This window comes from Miniopterus natalensis, chromosome 2 (genome assembly GCF_054644295.1).
Source record: "Miniopterus natalensis isolate mMinNat1 chromosome 2, mMinNat1.hap1, whole genome shotgun sequence".
Taxonomy (NCBI): domain Eukaryota; kingdom Metazoa; phylum Chordata; class Mammalia; order Chiroptera; family Miniopteridae; genus Miniopterus; species Miniopterus natalensis.
In genome coordinates this window covers 147,984,899-148,000,799 of record NC_142082.1, presented here as the reverse complement: position 1 = coordinate 148,000,799, position 15,901 = coordinate 147,984,899, and the positions used below count along the sequence as shown (strand labels likewise).

At 37.7% G+C, this 15,901-nt stretch overlaps 1 protein-coding gene across 5 annotated transcripts in view; it reads left to right on the top strand.

The window, feature by feature from the left end:
* Positions 1-27: 27 nt before the first annotated feature.
* Positions 28-15,901, top strand: part of PPHLN1 (periphilin 1) — a 95,565-nt gene continuing 79,691 nt past the window's right edge. Inside the window, exons 1-3 of one of the 5 annotated variants that reach the window (XM_016201145.2) lie at positions 49-99; positions 714-988; positions 8,808-8,899. In XM_016201145.2, coding sequence (XP_016056631.1) covers positions 949-988; positions 8,808-8,899 — 132 coding nt within the window. In that variant the 5' untranslated portion in view covers positions 49-99; positions 714-948. Of the gene's footprint in view, positions 100-713; positions 989-8,807; positions 8,900-15,901 lie in introns of all 5 variants that reach the window. The other 4 variants (XM_016201146.2, XM_016201140.2, XM_016201141.2 and 1 more) reach the window with 4 other exon arrangements.

Sequence of the window (15,901 nt, the reverse complement as noted above, 5' to 3'; positions counted from 1 at the left end):
CGCTTCTGCTGACGTCACACGCGCGCCGGAAGTGCCTGCTGGAAGAACGACGACGAGCGGATTATCACATTTACGGAGTCTCCCGGTGGCCGAGAGTTGGTGAGCGTGTTTTACCTTTGTGAGAGGTGGACGGGGGACCGGGGTACTGGCGGGGGCGGGGGGGCGTTTTCCGTGGCGGGACTTGGAATCTCCCGCTGCCTTTGAATCGTGCAACAATTATCCTTCTGCTCTTGAGGGTGGACAGACGCAGTGGAATTTGGAATAAAGGAAAGTGTTAAGTCTGAGGTAGAGTTCGCATCTCTTTAGTGCCTTAATTTGTAAAAAGCAGACTGAACTAGGTAAGTTAACCCCAGAAATGTTAGGAAGTCGGTAAATTTACTGAATGTGTTCGACGTACCTAGTCCGTATTAGGCACTTTGAGAGCTACCAAAAAAAAAAAAAAAAAAAAAAGTTAAAACGGGCATTTTTCTGGCGGAAAGCTTAATCTATTTGGGGAGACAAAGTCAACTTGGGGAGACTTGGATTCAGGAATGACTCATCTTGAGTATTGGTATGGACAAATGTTGAACTTCTTGGCACCTTTTTTTTCTTCCTGTAAATCTATAATGGGCACACACGGCTTTTTTTCTAAGAGGATGTATACAGGCGCGTCATTCCTACAGAAAAATCAGAAAATAATGCAAGGTAGTTTATACTTGACTTCTACCCACCAGCACACACAGACCAGGCCTCTAACCACTCCATGGGAGCCTGCGTGCCAGCAGCCTGGAGCCCAGAGCCTTTCCTGGAGCCTGCACAATCCAGACTGAAGCCGATGTCTTACAGAGAGCCCGAAGTGCAATCCAAGCAGGACGCAGCTGAATTTTGAGAGGCCTGAATGCCTCCGCGTCCACCAGGGGACCGCTGGGACTAATTCTCTTGGCAAACTTGTGGCCCGCCAAAACTACCATGCTTCACATCCCCGTTATCCTTGGTTACCGGCCAAGATGTAAGCCCCTTTGGTCTTCTATGCTTACTACACCCTCATCCCCATGCTGCTTTGTGCTTCCCCTCCCTCGATTTAGGCTATCACTGCTTCTCCCTCCTTTTTTTCTACATTTCACCCCTCAAAACGGCTGTGCTCTCTGAAACCTCTGTTCCCTGCTTAACGAACTTTTACATATTCAGTCACTTTATGGAAATTTTCTTTCATCTCCTGACCTAACTAACACGTGGCTTTTCCCTCCAGCCCTTTCAATTGAGCCTTTCTCTGACAGCTGCTTTTAAGGTTGGGTGATGGCTGTCGCCATATTGAACTCTTCCTCAAATACTTTGTCTCCCCTCAGGGTATTTGCAAAGGTTCTTTACTCTCTCTGTGGCATTTGTTCTCCCTAGCCTCTTTCTTGATAATTTCTGTGCCTACTAAAGATAAGATTAGCTGTCACTTTCTCGGAGGGTTGTTCCCTGACTTACCATAGACAGAGTTCAGTACCCTAGTTGTGTGCTAAGTGTCTTCTGTTTTCCTTATCGCAGCACTTATCTCTTGTATCCAAGTTGCTTGTTTCTTTGCTTTTTCTACTAAAGTAGGCTGTGGGGGAGAGACTGTATTTTTGTAACTCCAGTACCTCACAGGCGGTCAGGTATTTCTTGAATGATTACGATGGTCCAGGTCCAGCATCAGAAGTCAAGCAGTTTTCTGTCATTTTCTGATTTTAAGATGTAAAAACTGTTCAGAAAGGGTCATATGCTACTCAGCTACAGCTTATTGTGGCCATGTAACTGTGTGACCCCAGTGTTGCCAGAGCATCTGGTTTTTTTCAGGGAAAGTTGGAAGCAGTTTCTTGGGTTTTTTTAAAGTGGTATCCCAGTTTTTAAGTTTTGTCAGTGGATTAAAAATTTTATTTAAAAACCACAAAACTTGGGCCAAACACAAGTCACATGTGTCCTGTTAGACAACAGTTTGGATTCTAAGTGTCATAGGGCTTAGAAATGGGCTTTGTGGAGAATAGCAGATTTTGAACTGGGCCTTTGATGGATGGTTGGAAGTTGAACGAGAGAATAGTAAAAGGTATTCCAGTTTGGGAAATAAGTCAAACAACTCCAGGGTAGTGTGTGTTGCTTTGTGGCACAGGGAAGAGGCTGGCATGAATCATCCTTTTGGAGAGAACAGGAGGTTAAGTGAAATAATAGCGCAGGCATATGGAGGGCAGAGAAATTTGGATTTGTTACAGTTAATAAGAAACTATTTAGATTCTTGATTAGGAAAACTTCAGATATGAATGATGTAATAGCAAAGTGAATTATCTTTTTTTAAATATATTTTGACTAATTTCAGAGAGGGGAAGGGAGAAGATCAGAGAGAGTCTTTGACTGACTGCCTCCTGCACACCCCCTGCTGGGGATCGAGCCTGTAACCCAGGCATATGCCCTGACCGGGAATTAACCGGGATCTACTGCCTGGATCATAGGTTAATGCTCAACCATTGAGCCATGCCTCTGAGCTGATTATCTTTTATAAAGGGTGAAATGGAGAGGAAAAACCTAGAAGGAGGCTGGCCAAATAATATTGTAATGTCCATCTAGATGTGAAATAAGATTTAGATTTGTAAATATTATATATAAGCAAACATCTGGTACTTTTGTCTACTTGTGTAATTTTAGTTATTTGATCACTACAATGGACAATCAAGAATCTTCTATAAGCATTTAATACAGTATGGAGGGTCTTATAAAAGAAGTATTCTGAGAGCATCGAAAAGTCGAGTAACTTGTGAAACTAGTGGAGAATGCAGTACTTTCACAGTTCTAAGTCCTGTGGTTCATTATGAAGCAGTCAGTGGTCCCCTTTTCTCTAATCTCTTTTTCTTAATCCATCTTGTTTACTGCCAGGATAGTCTTCTGGAGTGGCATTTTTCTCCTAACCTTAATTTCTAGGCTTAAAAACCTTCAATGAATTCCTCTAGTGTTTTGGTATGTTGTGCCATTTAATGTCCTTGAATTTGTTCTCTCTGTCTTTTCTTGTTTTGTTTGTGAAGCAAAGTGATATGATGGAAAGGGCTTGGGCTTTAAAGTCAGACAGGCCTGAGTCTGATTCCAGGCTTCATTTTGGCTCTGGGATTTGAGCTTTTCAGAGCCTCCATGTTTTATTTGGAACAGGAAGGATAACACCTACCTCAGGGGAGGAAATGAAATCTTGTGGAGTACCTATGCAGAGCTATTTCCTACTCCTTTGCAGTGTACATCTTCTGCTCTTGTCAGTTCCATCTTTCTTATGTACATGTTGTTTTCCCTAATTCCTTTCCCTTTTCTTGGCTTCTATTTACTATTGTTCATCCACATTTAAGTAGTCCCCCAAGATTTGGTTTAAATTTTCTTGGTTTTCTTAAGTATTATTTTCTGCATTTATCTCTCTCTGAGCACTGAACAATGATTAATTCTAGTAGGTACTTTGCTATATTTTAATCACTTTAATTGGCATCAATATTAGTTTTTTTCTCACTGACCTTAAATAATTATGTTCTAAAATTCATTTTTAATTTAGTTGTCTGAAATTTTAAACATTTTCCGATTGAAATCGTATTTTTTTTTTTTTTTAAATATATCTTTATTGATTTCAGAGAGAGGAAGGAAGAGGGAGAGAGAGACAGAAACATCAATGATGAGAGAGTCATTGATCTGCTGCAGCCCGCAGCTGGGGCATGTGCCCTGACCGGGAATCGAACCCTGATCGCCTGGATCCTAGGCCGATGCTGAACCGCTGAGCCACGCCCGGCTGGGCTGAAATAGTATTATGTAGTTTTTAGGTTCAAGATAGCCCTTAAAAGCTTCTTGATTCAATTTAGTATGTTAGGAATATGTTTACCTTCTTTTAGATCAGTATATCTAATCCTGAGGTGAGACAAGATTTTTAAAAAGTGTCAGGGTCCCACTGCAGACCAGTTATATAGGGATTTCAGAGGATAGGGCCTAGGCATTTGTATTTTTTAAAGCGCCTTAGATGGTTCTAATGTGCAGCCAGAGATGAGAATCCCTGCTTCGGGTGCTAGAGTTAAAGGATTCTCATTGGTACTTTTTGCTTAAAAATGAAATGACTTTACTGTCATGAAAAGTGTGACAGGAACCATAATCTAATAGTGCTCATTGGAAGTTTTCTGAAAAATTAAAAGTTACAAAGAGATAATGTTTTCCAGAACGGCTCATGTGGTGGTCATGGATATTATGTTTGTTTATTTGGCCAGTATTTAATAAGTACCTCTACTAAGCAACAAGAATTAAGAGAGGTTCCCAGTCATTCCCTTTGCAGTGGTATTTAGTTTGGGAGGGAGAAGAGGAAGCAAAGTAAATTGAATATGATGTTATATAGTAGTGTTATAGCTGGGTGCTTTAAGAGGCCCAAAGAAGGAACAACTTTATTGTTTTAAAGAGTATAAGAAACAACAAAATCTATGGGACACAGCGAAAGCAGTCCTAAGAGGGAAATTTATAGCATTATAGGCCTACCTCAAGAAACAAGAAAAATCTCAAACAATCTAATTTTACACTTAAAGGAACTAGAAAAAGAACAACAAAGCCCAAAGTAAGTAAAAGAAAGGAATTAAAATCAGAGTAGAAATAAACAAATAGAGCCTAAAAAACAAAATACAAAAGATCAATGAAGCCAAGAGCTTGTTCTTTGAAAAGATAAACCTTAACTAGATTCATCAAGAAAGAAGGAGAGAGGACCCAAATAAATAAAAACAGAAATGAAAGAGAAGTAAAAACTTGACACCAAAGAAATACAAAGGATTGTAAGAAATTATGCCAACAAATTGGACAATCTGGATGAAATGGATAAATTCTTAGAAACATACAATCTTCCAAACTCAAGAAAATATAAATATCCCTAGCCGGTTTTCTCAGTGGTTAGAGTGTTGACTATTGGACTGAAGTGTCCTGGGTTTGATTCTGTCCAAGGGCACATACCTCATACCTCAGTTGCAGCTTGATCCCCGGCCCTGGTCGGGGCACATACAAGAGGCAGCCAATCAATATCTCTCTCTCACATTGATGTCTGTCTGTCTGTCTGTCTGTCTGTCTGTCTGTCTGTCTCTCTCTCTCCCCCTCTCCCTCCCCTCCCCCCCGTCCCTCCCTCCCTCCCCCCCCCTTCTGTTTTCTCTGTAAACCAATGGAAAAGTATCCTCAGGTGAGGATTAGAAAAAGAAAAGGAAAGAAAATATGAATAGACAGATTGCAACTAATGAAATTGAAACAGCAATCAAAATACTCCTAACAAAAGTTCTGGCTTCACAGGTGAATTTTTCCAAACACTCAAGAAGAATTAACACCAATCCTTCTTAAACTATTCCAAAAAAATTCAAGGGGAAGGAAGCCTCCCAACCTCATTTTACAAGGCCAGCATTATCCTAATTGCAGATAAAGATACTACAAAGAAAGAAAATTATAGGCCAACATCCCTGATGAATGTAGATGCTAAAATTCTTAACAAAATATTAGCAAATCAGATCCAGCAATAACATTAAAAAGATGATACACCACGATCAAGTTGGATTTATTCTGGGGAAGCAAGGTTGGTACAATATCCTCAAATCAATTAATGTGATACGCCACATAAACAAAATGATGGATAAAAATCACGTGATCATATCAATAGATTCCGAAAAACCATTTGATAAAATCCAGCACTCTTTTATGATAAAAAATCTCAGCCAAGTGGGAATAGAGGGAACATATCTCAATGTAATAAAGGCCATATATGACAAACCCACAGCCAACATCATACTCAGTGGGCAAAAACTTCAAGCATTTCCCTTAAGATCAGGAACAAGACAGGGATGCTTGCTTTCACCACTCTTAATCAACATAGTACTGGAAGTCCTAGTCACAGCAGTCAGACAAGAAGACGACTAAAAGGCATCCATATTGGAAAGGAAGAAGTAAAATTGTCCTTATTTGCAGATGACATGATACTGTATACAGAGAACTCTAAAGAATCCACCAAAAAACTACTAGAACTGATAAGTGAATTCAGGATACAAAAGTAAATAGAAATCAGTTGCATTTTTATACACCAATAATGAGCTATCTGAAAGGGAAACTAAGAAAACAGTCTCACAATTGCATAAAAAGCAAAAAACAAAAACCTAGGGATAAATTTAACCAAGAATGCAAAAGACCTGTACTTGGAAAGTTATAAGACACTGAAGAAAGAAATTGATCAAGATACAAATAAGTGGAAGCATATACCGTGTTCATGGATAGGAAGAATTGTCACCATTAACATGTCCATACTAGCTCATTCCAGCTGGTGCCAAGCCATGGGCATCTCTCGGTACAACTGGCACAAGTGCTGAAAGACCTGCATTGTGCTTATTAACAGCACAACATACCCACTATGCACTGCTGCTGAGCCGCAAGAGGGCCAAGCTGACTTCTGAGGGAGGAAGAGATTTTAAACAAAAACTATCAAAGGAAGTTCTGAAGAAATATGATGAAAGGAGAAAGAATGCCAAAATCAGCAGTCTTCTCAAGGAGCGGTTTCAGCAGGCAATCTTGCATGCATCACTTCAAGACCAGGCCAATGTGGCCATGCAAGTGATTATGTGCTAGAGGGCAAGGAGCTGGAGTTCTAGCTGAGGAAAATCGGGAAAGGGAAATAAATCTTCCTATCTTAGCTCATGTAGTAAAGGTGTGTTTTTGTGGGGTTTTTTTAAAATGTCCATACTACCCAAAGCAATCTATAGATTCAATGCAATTCCTATCAAGATATCAACGACATATTTCACAAAACTAGAACAAATAATTCCAAAAATTTATATGGAACCACAAGACCCCAAATTGCCATAGTAATCTTGAAAAGGAAGAACAAAGTTGGAGGAATCACCCTACATGATATCAAACTATTCTAGAAGGCCATAGTAATCAAAACAGCATGGTACTGGCATAAACACAGACATATAGATCAGTGGAACAAAATAGAGATATCAGAAATAACCCAACACCTTTATGGTCAATATTTGACAAACGAGACAAAAATATACAATGGGGTAAAGATAGTCTATTTGATAAATGGTGTTGGAAAAATTGAACAGGTAAGTGCAAAAAATATGAAGCTAGACCACCTTCTTACACCATACACAAGAATAAATTCAGAACGGATCAAAGACTTAAATGTTAGGCTCAAAACCCTAAAAATCCTAGAAGAAAACATAGGCAGTAAAATCCCAGAGATTTCTTGTAGCAATATTTTTTCTGTTAAGTCTCTTTGGGCAAGGGAAACAAAAGAAAAAAATAAACAAGTGGAACTACATAAAACTAAAAAATTTTTACAGAGCAAAGGAAACCCTCAACAAAATGAAAATACAACCCACTGAATGGGAGAACATATTTGCCAATGATACATTTGATAAGGGGTTAATATCCAAAATTTCTAAAGAAATTATACAACTCACCAAAAAAACCCAAACAATCCAATTAAAAAAAGGGCAAATGACCTGAATAGACACTCCTCCAAAGAGGACACATGAAAAGATGCTCAGTGTCATTAATCATCAGAGAAATTAAAATCACAATTGGGATGCCTTCTTTGAAATATTTTCTTTCTCAGATCTTTGGACTATGCATCTGGACTTGTTGCTCTGTTTTCTAAGTATGAAAAGGCCCTAACTTAGCAGCTGTCCCATTTTCACCTCTTGGCTCATAATCATAATCCCACCTGTCAAGATGGTTCACAGTTCTTGGCTCCAAACCTGCTTGTGATTACTTCACTCTCGCCTGATTCTGCCCTGTTAACTACTTGTCATCTACTCTAGGGCTGTCAAGCTACTGCCTATAGGCCACCTGTTTTCGTAAGTAAAATTTTATTGGAACACAGCCACTCTCATACATTTAGGAACATTGCTTATGGCTGCTTTCATATTATAATGGTAGAATTGAGTAGTTGTGACAGAGAATTGTGACCAGCAAGGCCACAGATATTTAACTGGCGCTTTACAAAAAAGTTTGCCAACCTCCTATCTGTCTTGCCATTTTATATAAATGACTTTCAAGCTGTTTCCTGCACCCTGTTCTGGTCTTTCTTGTTTGCCTTTCTTACCTTGTCTTTTGCCTACTCACAGATTGTTTTCTTCTGGACTCTATAATGTACTGCATTAGCTTCTGCCCAGAGCATGTGAGCTCTCAAAGTAGGACGCCTCTCTGCATCCCAGACATGAAAAATGCTGACAGAACTTTTATTTTAATTTCAAATTACAGGAGGGTGCCTTTGCATTAAAATATATAATATTAAAAACACAATCAAGAGTGGTTTGTTTCAGGGTTTGTTGATGTTGAGTGTGTTTTTACAGGATTAACACTTTTTTTTTTCAGTTAAAAGCACTGTTAAAGATACAGGAGAAGATGTAAGTTCTAAGAATGTAGAAAAGCAAAAAACTAATGTTATACAAACCATCCCCCAAGAAATAGGAATAGCTTTGTTGATCAGCTGTTTAAACTATTTATGAATCTTATCTAAATTTTACTATATGAGAATGAAGAAATATTTGTGGTCTTATGGATCTTCCCATAATTGATAGGGACAAGCTTTTTGAAGCTTTAAATAGCCTTGAAAATTGAAGGAAGGTGGGCTTTCTATTATTTTCTTTAAAAGAAAATTTTAAAATTGAAGAATTGCCTTAATCATTCTTTTTCCCTTTTGCTTACTTACTTTTTTTTCCCCTTAAGTATCTCTGGAAAATACTTGTGTTGGAAAGTAGTCATTCACTCCTTCATCTTTTCTATTATTCCTAATAACATAAAAAAATATAATTCTTTGGTTTCTTTTTATCCTTTAGTGGCTCACAGAAGAGATGAAATGTGGTCTGAGGGACGACATGATTATGAAAGGCTTCCAAGAGAACGAGCACCTCCTCGAAGTCACCCCAATGTAAGTTCACTTCTACATGTAGAATAATTTAAGACCTAGAGTCTGAATAAGTTTGGTGCACCAAAGCTATGCCTCTTAACAAAACCTTCAAGCGCTCAAAATTTACCATTCTAGGTTGAAATATAGATGGATTAAACTTATCTTTTTTTAAAATATGTTTTTATTGATTTGAGAGAGAGAGGAAGGGAAAGGGAGAGTGAGATAGAAACATCGAGGAGAGAGAGAGACATTGATCGGCAGCCTCCTGCACACCCCGTCCTGGGAAACAAAGTCCGCAAAAACCCAGGCATGTGCCCTGACCAGGAATCGAACCCGTGACATCTTAGTGCATGAGTCGATGCTCAACCACTGAGCAACACCAGCCAGGCTCCTCTCAAGGAGCTTGCTGTTTTGCTTATTACTATTTTCCCAGCACTATATCCAGTATGTGGCACATAGTAGGAGCTCAGTTTTTATTGAATAAATATATGCACTCCCCCAAATCCTATATAGAGACCCAGGGGAGGGTTTGGGGAAGGTCAAGAAGCCGTCAGTCTTAAACTTTTATACAGGCCCATTCTAAGCATCAGGGGATTGGGCTTGTGGTCATGGTGTATGGATATATTTGTTCATATATTAGTTGTTTATTACTTATATAAGTAAGTCCTGCAAGTCACTTGGATGGGTGGTGTTACATTCAAGGTTGTCATTTGGCCTGCGTTACACCTTAGCTTGGGGTTGATCTAAAATGATTTAAGCCTGGCTGGGCATGGCTCAGCGGTTGAGTGTCAACCTAGGATCCAGTCGATTGGGGTTTGATTCCCTGTCAGGGCACATACCCGGGTTGCGGGCTCGATCCCCAGTCGGGGGCGTGCAGGAGGCAGCCGATCAATGACTCTCCCTCTCCTTTCCTCTCTCTGAAATCAATAAAAATATATTTAAAAATAAATAAATAAATAAAATGATTTAAGATGGAAAAAAATGAAGAGACTTGCCATACATATTTCAGAATGAGCATACTTAATTATTACCATATGTGGTTTGTTTTCAGGTTAATGTATAGACTTTATGTTTCTAATCAAAATCCCAATTTTTAAATTTTTTTCAACTTGATAAAAATGTTTTATAGTTTACCTAGAACAACAAACAAGTGACATAGATAAACATGATGTAGGACTAATGCAAGGATGGGAAAGGAATGACTTTTTTAAAATAATTTTTTTTTTAGATTCCCCCCCGTCCAAGGATGTATCCCATTAGGAATTTGTTTTTCAAAGATAATTAAAAGAATTTTTGGTGTGTTTATTGCCACCAATTGGATATATAGTTGGGTTAATTTTACTTTGTTTTCAATTTTGAGGGATTGCTCTTTTTCTTTTCTAATTAGTTTTTTTTTTTTTTACACATTTACATGGCTCCAAATTATAAAATAAGGTGCACAGAGGGGATAACTTACTTTAAATGGTAATTTATTGTAATTACACATTTAACTAGTGTCTGCTTGCTACAAGTGAAGGATTTTATATATGAACTTTCTAATATTCAAAACAATACTTACCCAGGCTAGTGTGGCTCAGGGGTTGAGCATCGACCTAGGATCCTGGAGATCCGGGTTTGATTCTAGGTCAGGACACATGCCCAGGTTTCGGGCTCGAATCCCAGCAGGGGGTGTGCAGGAAGGAGCTGATCAATGACTCTCATTGATGTTTCTCTCTCTCTCCTTTCTCTCCCTCTCCCTTTCTCTCTCTGAAGTCAATAAAAATATATTTTTAAAAAAACAAAATAAACCAATACTTAGTGTTGAATGGCACAACATTTATAGAACCCAGTAGAATGTTTTAGAAACCATAAAATGTAAGCAGGATTTATATACAAAAATATAATTTCAGACAATGGGAACTACTTGTGATGAAATCATGGAAGGAGTTATGACATCAAACCTTTAGTATACCATTGTACATTATGTATGCATGCTGTGTTATATCATAGAACATACTGCAGTAGAAGTTGGCCTAAAGAGCTAATATTGAAGCAGAGAGATCTGCCAGGAGGCTACTGCTAGACAAGGGAACTGGTTCAAAGAAGCTGGGGAGGTGTTTTAAGTTGGGAATAATCAGTTATATCAGTGTCATGAAGGCCAATAAGAAGGGCCCTCCAGTTCTTCAGTTAGGTCATTATGTAAGAATGGATTTGAGAAAGTTCATATCTAATAGCCTTTGTTGTTCTCAGAAGTAAGAGATATATAGCAAGACGCTCTATTCAAAGTTGAGGGGGTGTAGGAATACTTGAGGCCAGCACTAAAGTTTTGGAGTAAAATTGCAGATATCTCCTGAGCAGGGGTGTTTAATAAGACTTCTGAGGGCCAGTACATTTGTGCACCATAAATTTTATACCTAAGTAGCCCAGTTTAGGAGTGAGGAAAGCAAGTTGTATTGAAGATTGCAAGATGAGTGATGGATCCAAGGAGATAAGGCTATTGAAGGTTCTGACTCAGAGAATTACTGAGGTAATATATTACATGATGCGGACTGTTTAAGAAAGGGAGTAAGGCTGTGAGAGGGAAAATGGATTGAAAGAAGTGAGAGGTTGAGGAACAGACAAGGCTTAGTGAGCTTCAAGACCAGCATTTGGCAGAAAGATAGGCAATTGGTATTTTAGAGTGTTGAGTTTTCAAGACTGAACAGTTCTGGATGATTGAAGTTCAATGTATGGTGGTGGGGAAAAGAAGGTGGGTGAACGTAATTGGAGTTGAGGTCAAGAAAACTTTGAGGCTAGATTTTTGGGTCATGGATTTAGATTAGAGGCTCTAAATCCTTGCTATACATTCAGATCACCTAGGGAGCTCTTAAATAGATAATTATCTATCTTAAATAGATAATTAAGTCATAATTATCTGCAGGTAGGATCTAGATGTCAGTGTTGTTTAAAAGTTCTTCAGGTGATTCTTATATGAAGAATTAAATGAAGATTATAGATGAACATCGGTGTCACTTATGATACCAGGAGTTGAGGTAAAAATCACAAGTTGGTGGAAGTCCTCAATTAATGAGAATATTGTTGTAAAAATCTAAACAAGCCAAAGCATTTTCATTTTATACCACTTTTATACGTGTAAATGTGAAAGAGGCTCTTTCCTTTGTAAACTAATTTCAACAGCAGTAAGCAGATGGAGAAGTTTTATACCACAATTGCTCTTGAAATCAGGCTGGCTGTACTCAACTATCTCTAACTGCCCAATGGGAAATCTTATTTTTTTTTAATCCTCACCCGAGGATATTTTTTTCCATTAATTTTCACAGAGAGTGGAAAGGAGGAAGGGGGAGAAGGGGAGAGAAAGACAGACATCTGTGTGAGAGAGACACATCGATTGGTTGCTTTCTCACGTGCCCCAACCTTGTACAGAATGTGCCCAGACCTTGTACAGGTTGATTTCTCTCCTTTTTCTTCTTTTAATTCCATTAGATTGGTCTCTCCATTCCCCTAACCAGCCTCTCCTAGTTTATAAATCCTTCTCTATTCCCACATTCGCCCTCCTCAAGACTCAGATACATTTTTTTCCAGTGAACTGGGGTCTTATTTTGGTTAGTAACATAAAACCTTTCCTTTTCCTCAATATATTATACTTCTTTGATGGCTCTTCAAAATTATGCCTTCTGTGCTACACCTATGTTTTAGTTGAATAAAACGTAGGTTCTTAACCTTTTTTTGTGCCGTGGTTCTCTTTAGCAGCCTGGTGAAGCCTATGGATCCCTTCTCAGAATAGTGTTTTTAGAAGGAAACCAGTTATTTGAATATAATTAATTGTTAAAAGCCAAATTTGTGATGTAATATTTATTTCTTTAGTAGGTCATTAAATATCAAGAACTAGTGGTAAGGGTTTCATTGCTGTATTTTCAAAATAGTGATGAATGTAAATGATATTTTGAGATAGTTGCAATAGCAGTAACTTGATTTTAAAATATCTGATTTCTGTTAGTGATGAAGCCACAGATACTGCTATTGTTGTGTTTGTTGCCTATACATAGGTGAAAAAGTAATTTCATATTCACAATTGATTTCATGGACTCAACTGAATCCTTGGGCTAAAGTGTTTGATAAGTGACACTAAAACTAGAAATGTAAATTAGTAAAGTTATAATTTCTGACTTTGGATTTAATAAAAACAAAACTTAAAAGTTTTAAAATATTGGCTTACAATGCAGAGATCATCAAGTATTATCTTAAAAACTATATTGGCATATCATATTGACATGTGCAAAAATGTTCACAAGCAGCATTATTCATGAGAATTCCAAAATGGCAACAATCTGGACACAGCAGTGGAATGGATAAATTAATTTACAATCATACAGCAGTGAGAATGAATGGAATTTTTCCTAATGTAATAACATGTATGAACCTCACAGACATAATACTGAAAGAAAGAAGCCAGACACAAAAGTATATCCTGTGTGTTTTCTTTTATATAAAGTTTTAAAACAGGCAAAACTAGCTAGGAAAGTGGTACTTTTGGAAGACAGAGGTAGTGACTGGGGGAGAGAGCACAGGAAGGCTTGTGCCTTACTAGGGATGTTTAGTTTCTTGATCTGAGTAGTAATTACACAGTGTGATTAACTGAAGAAAATTTATCTAGGAGTACATTTATGATTTGTATACTTTTTTGTATGTAATACTGCAATAAAAATTTCATTTAAAGTTTTGAAAAGGCATATTATTTTTTTCTAAATATAAAACTGTAGTTAATTCTTTTGAAAGTGAGAAACCACTATAGTTAGTGCCTGGGACAGAGAAAGATTAATACTCTGTTTTATTTTTTATTATATTTGGGTTCTGTTCTCTACTAGAAAAGCAACTTTATTTATTTATTTATTATTATTATTTTTAAAAATATATCTTTATTGATTACAGAGAGAGGAAAGGAGAGAGAGATAGAAACATCAATGATGAGAGAGTCATTGATCGGCTGCCTCTTGCACGCCCCTGACTGGGGATTGAGCCCGCAACTCGGGCATGTGCCCTGACCGGGAATTGAACCCCGATCGCCTGGATCCTAGGTTGATGCTCAATTGCTGAGCCACGCCCAGCCAGGCTAGAAAAGCAATTTTAATGCATTCCTCCCTTCCCCTTCTCCTTTTGCCCCATTCATTCTTAATTCTGATATAGCAGAAATGTATTTGAGGAACTATTGGATGTTATATATAGTATGACTTGAAGAGGAAACTTGAGAAGGTACCTATTACACTATTATTATTAATAAAAGCACCTATGTTGTGGGCTCCTAGCTTTGATGAACCGAGAAAGGCAAATTGGACACTCATGTATTTTGGTGCCCATATTAAATCACACTAAATTTGAGTATTGGAAAGCTTATTCTCAGTGTACAACTTGATGAATGTACAGTAAGTATTTTAGCACTTTATAGCTTTTAAAAATTACTTCTGTATCAATATGTTACTTTTATAAGGTGCTTTCACAGAAATTTTTATTTGGTCTTAAACTTGGGTAGGTAGATAGGAGATAAAGCTCAAAGGGGTACACTACAGAGAATCTGCATGTAAGCATACACCTTCCTCCATTGGGAGGAAATTGGTTATTGCAGAATATCTGCATTTAACTTCTAGATGTCTGTAAGGTCCTTATTTTTATGCCCTGGCCAGCGTCGCTCAATGGTTAGAGCGTCAGCTTCCCACCTAAGGGTGTCAGGTTTGATTCCTAGTCAAGGGCACATGCCTTGGTTGCAGGTTCAAACCCCGGCTCCATTGGGACACGTGAAGGAGGCAACCAATTGATGTGTCTCTTTCGTGTGGATGTTTCTCTCTCTCTCTATTTCCCCCCTCCCTCCCTTCCACTCTCTCTAAAAATCAATGGAAAATATCCTCGGGTGAGGAGTGAAAACAACAAAAAAGATCCGTATTTTTAAAAGCATGCTTTCTGCTCTATAACTTATAATTTCTATGAACTTCATTATCTGATTTTTTAGCCTTTATCAAGTTTTGTGACAGAATGGCTGTTAGATATTGGTTAACATTCAGTTTGAAAGTCCATCTTATTAGCTTGATGGATAACAGATAGGTAATATGGAACATTTTTGAGTTACAACATAAAATGTTCATTTTCCATTGGCTTATTTTAAAATGGGGGACAGTTTTAGTTTCAGAATTTTTAGAGGTTGTAAAATTTGGAAATTGGGATCAAAACATTAGCAGCATATATTCTGGGCATTGTAATATAATTGGGGCTGAAGCCATCTTGTCTGCTTCTACCTGCCTTCTTCAGGTCCTTTAACAAACACATATAAAGTAAAAGATTTTCTAATCTTAGTAGCAGTGAGAATTGTAAAAGGATTGAGGGTAGTGATGTCAGTAACTCTTAAAAAATTTCTAACAAGTTCAGTTAATTTTAAGTTATATAATTAGGTTTTATAATTAAACAGTATTTCCTTGGGTTAGTTGAATGTTTCTAAAATTTTGTCATTGGTTATTTCTCTCTCCTAGAGAGTTTAGCCAATCAAAATTAAATTCTTTAGTGAATTCTGAATATGATTTTGTTAATTTCTGAGGCCTTGTAGGGAATATATGGGACATATATGTGGTCCAAATATTCTCAAATATAAATGTACCCAAAATGTAATACAGAATCTTTCTTTTATTCAGCTTGAAATAGTTTACTTAATTTAGCAATTTAATTATATACATATCCCATAAAGTGCTGTTTAAAATATATTAATGTGGCCCAGCTGGGCGTGGCTCAGTGATTGAACATCAACCTGGGGTCCCGGAGATCGAAGTTCGATTCCCAGTCAGGGTACATGTTCCGGTTGTGGGCTCCATCCCCACTCAGGGACGTGCAGGAGGCAGCCGATCAATGACTCTCATCATTGATGTTTCTGTCTCTCTCTCCCTCTTCCTTCCTCTCTCTGAATTCAATAAAGATATATTTAAAATAAAATAAAATAAAGATAAAATATATTAATGTGGAAATACTCCTTTTCTTCCCACTCCTGTTTCAGGAAACACTTTTATT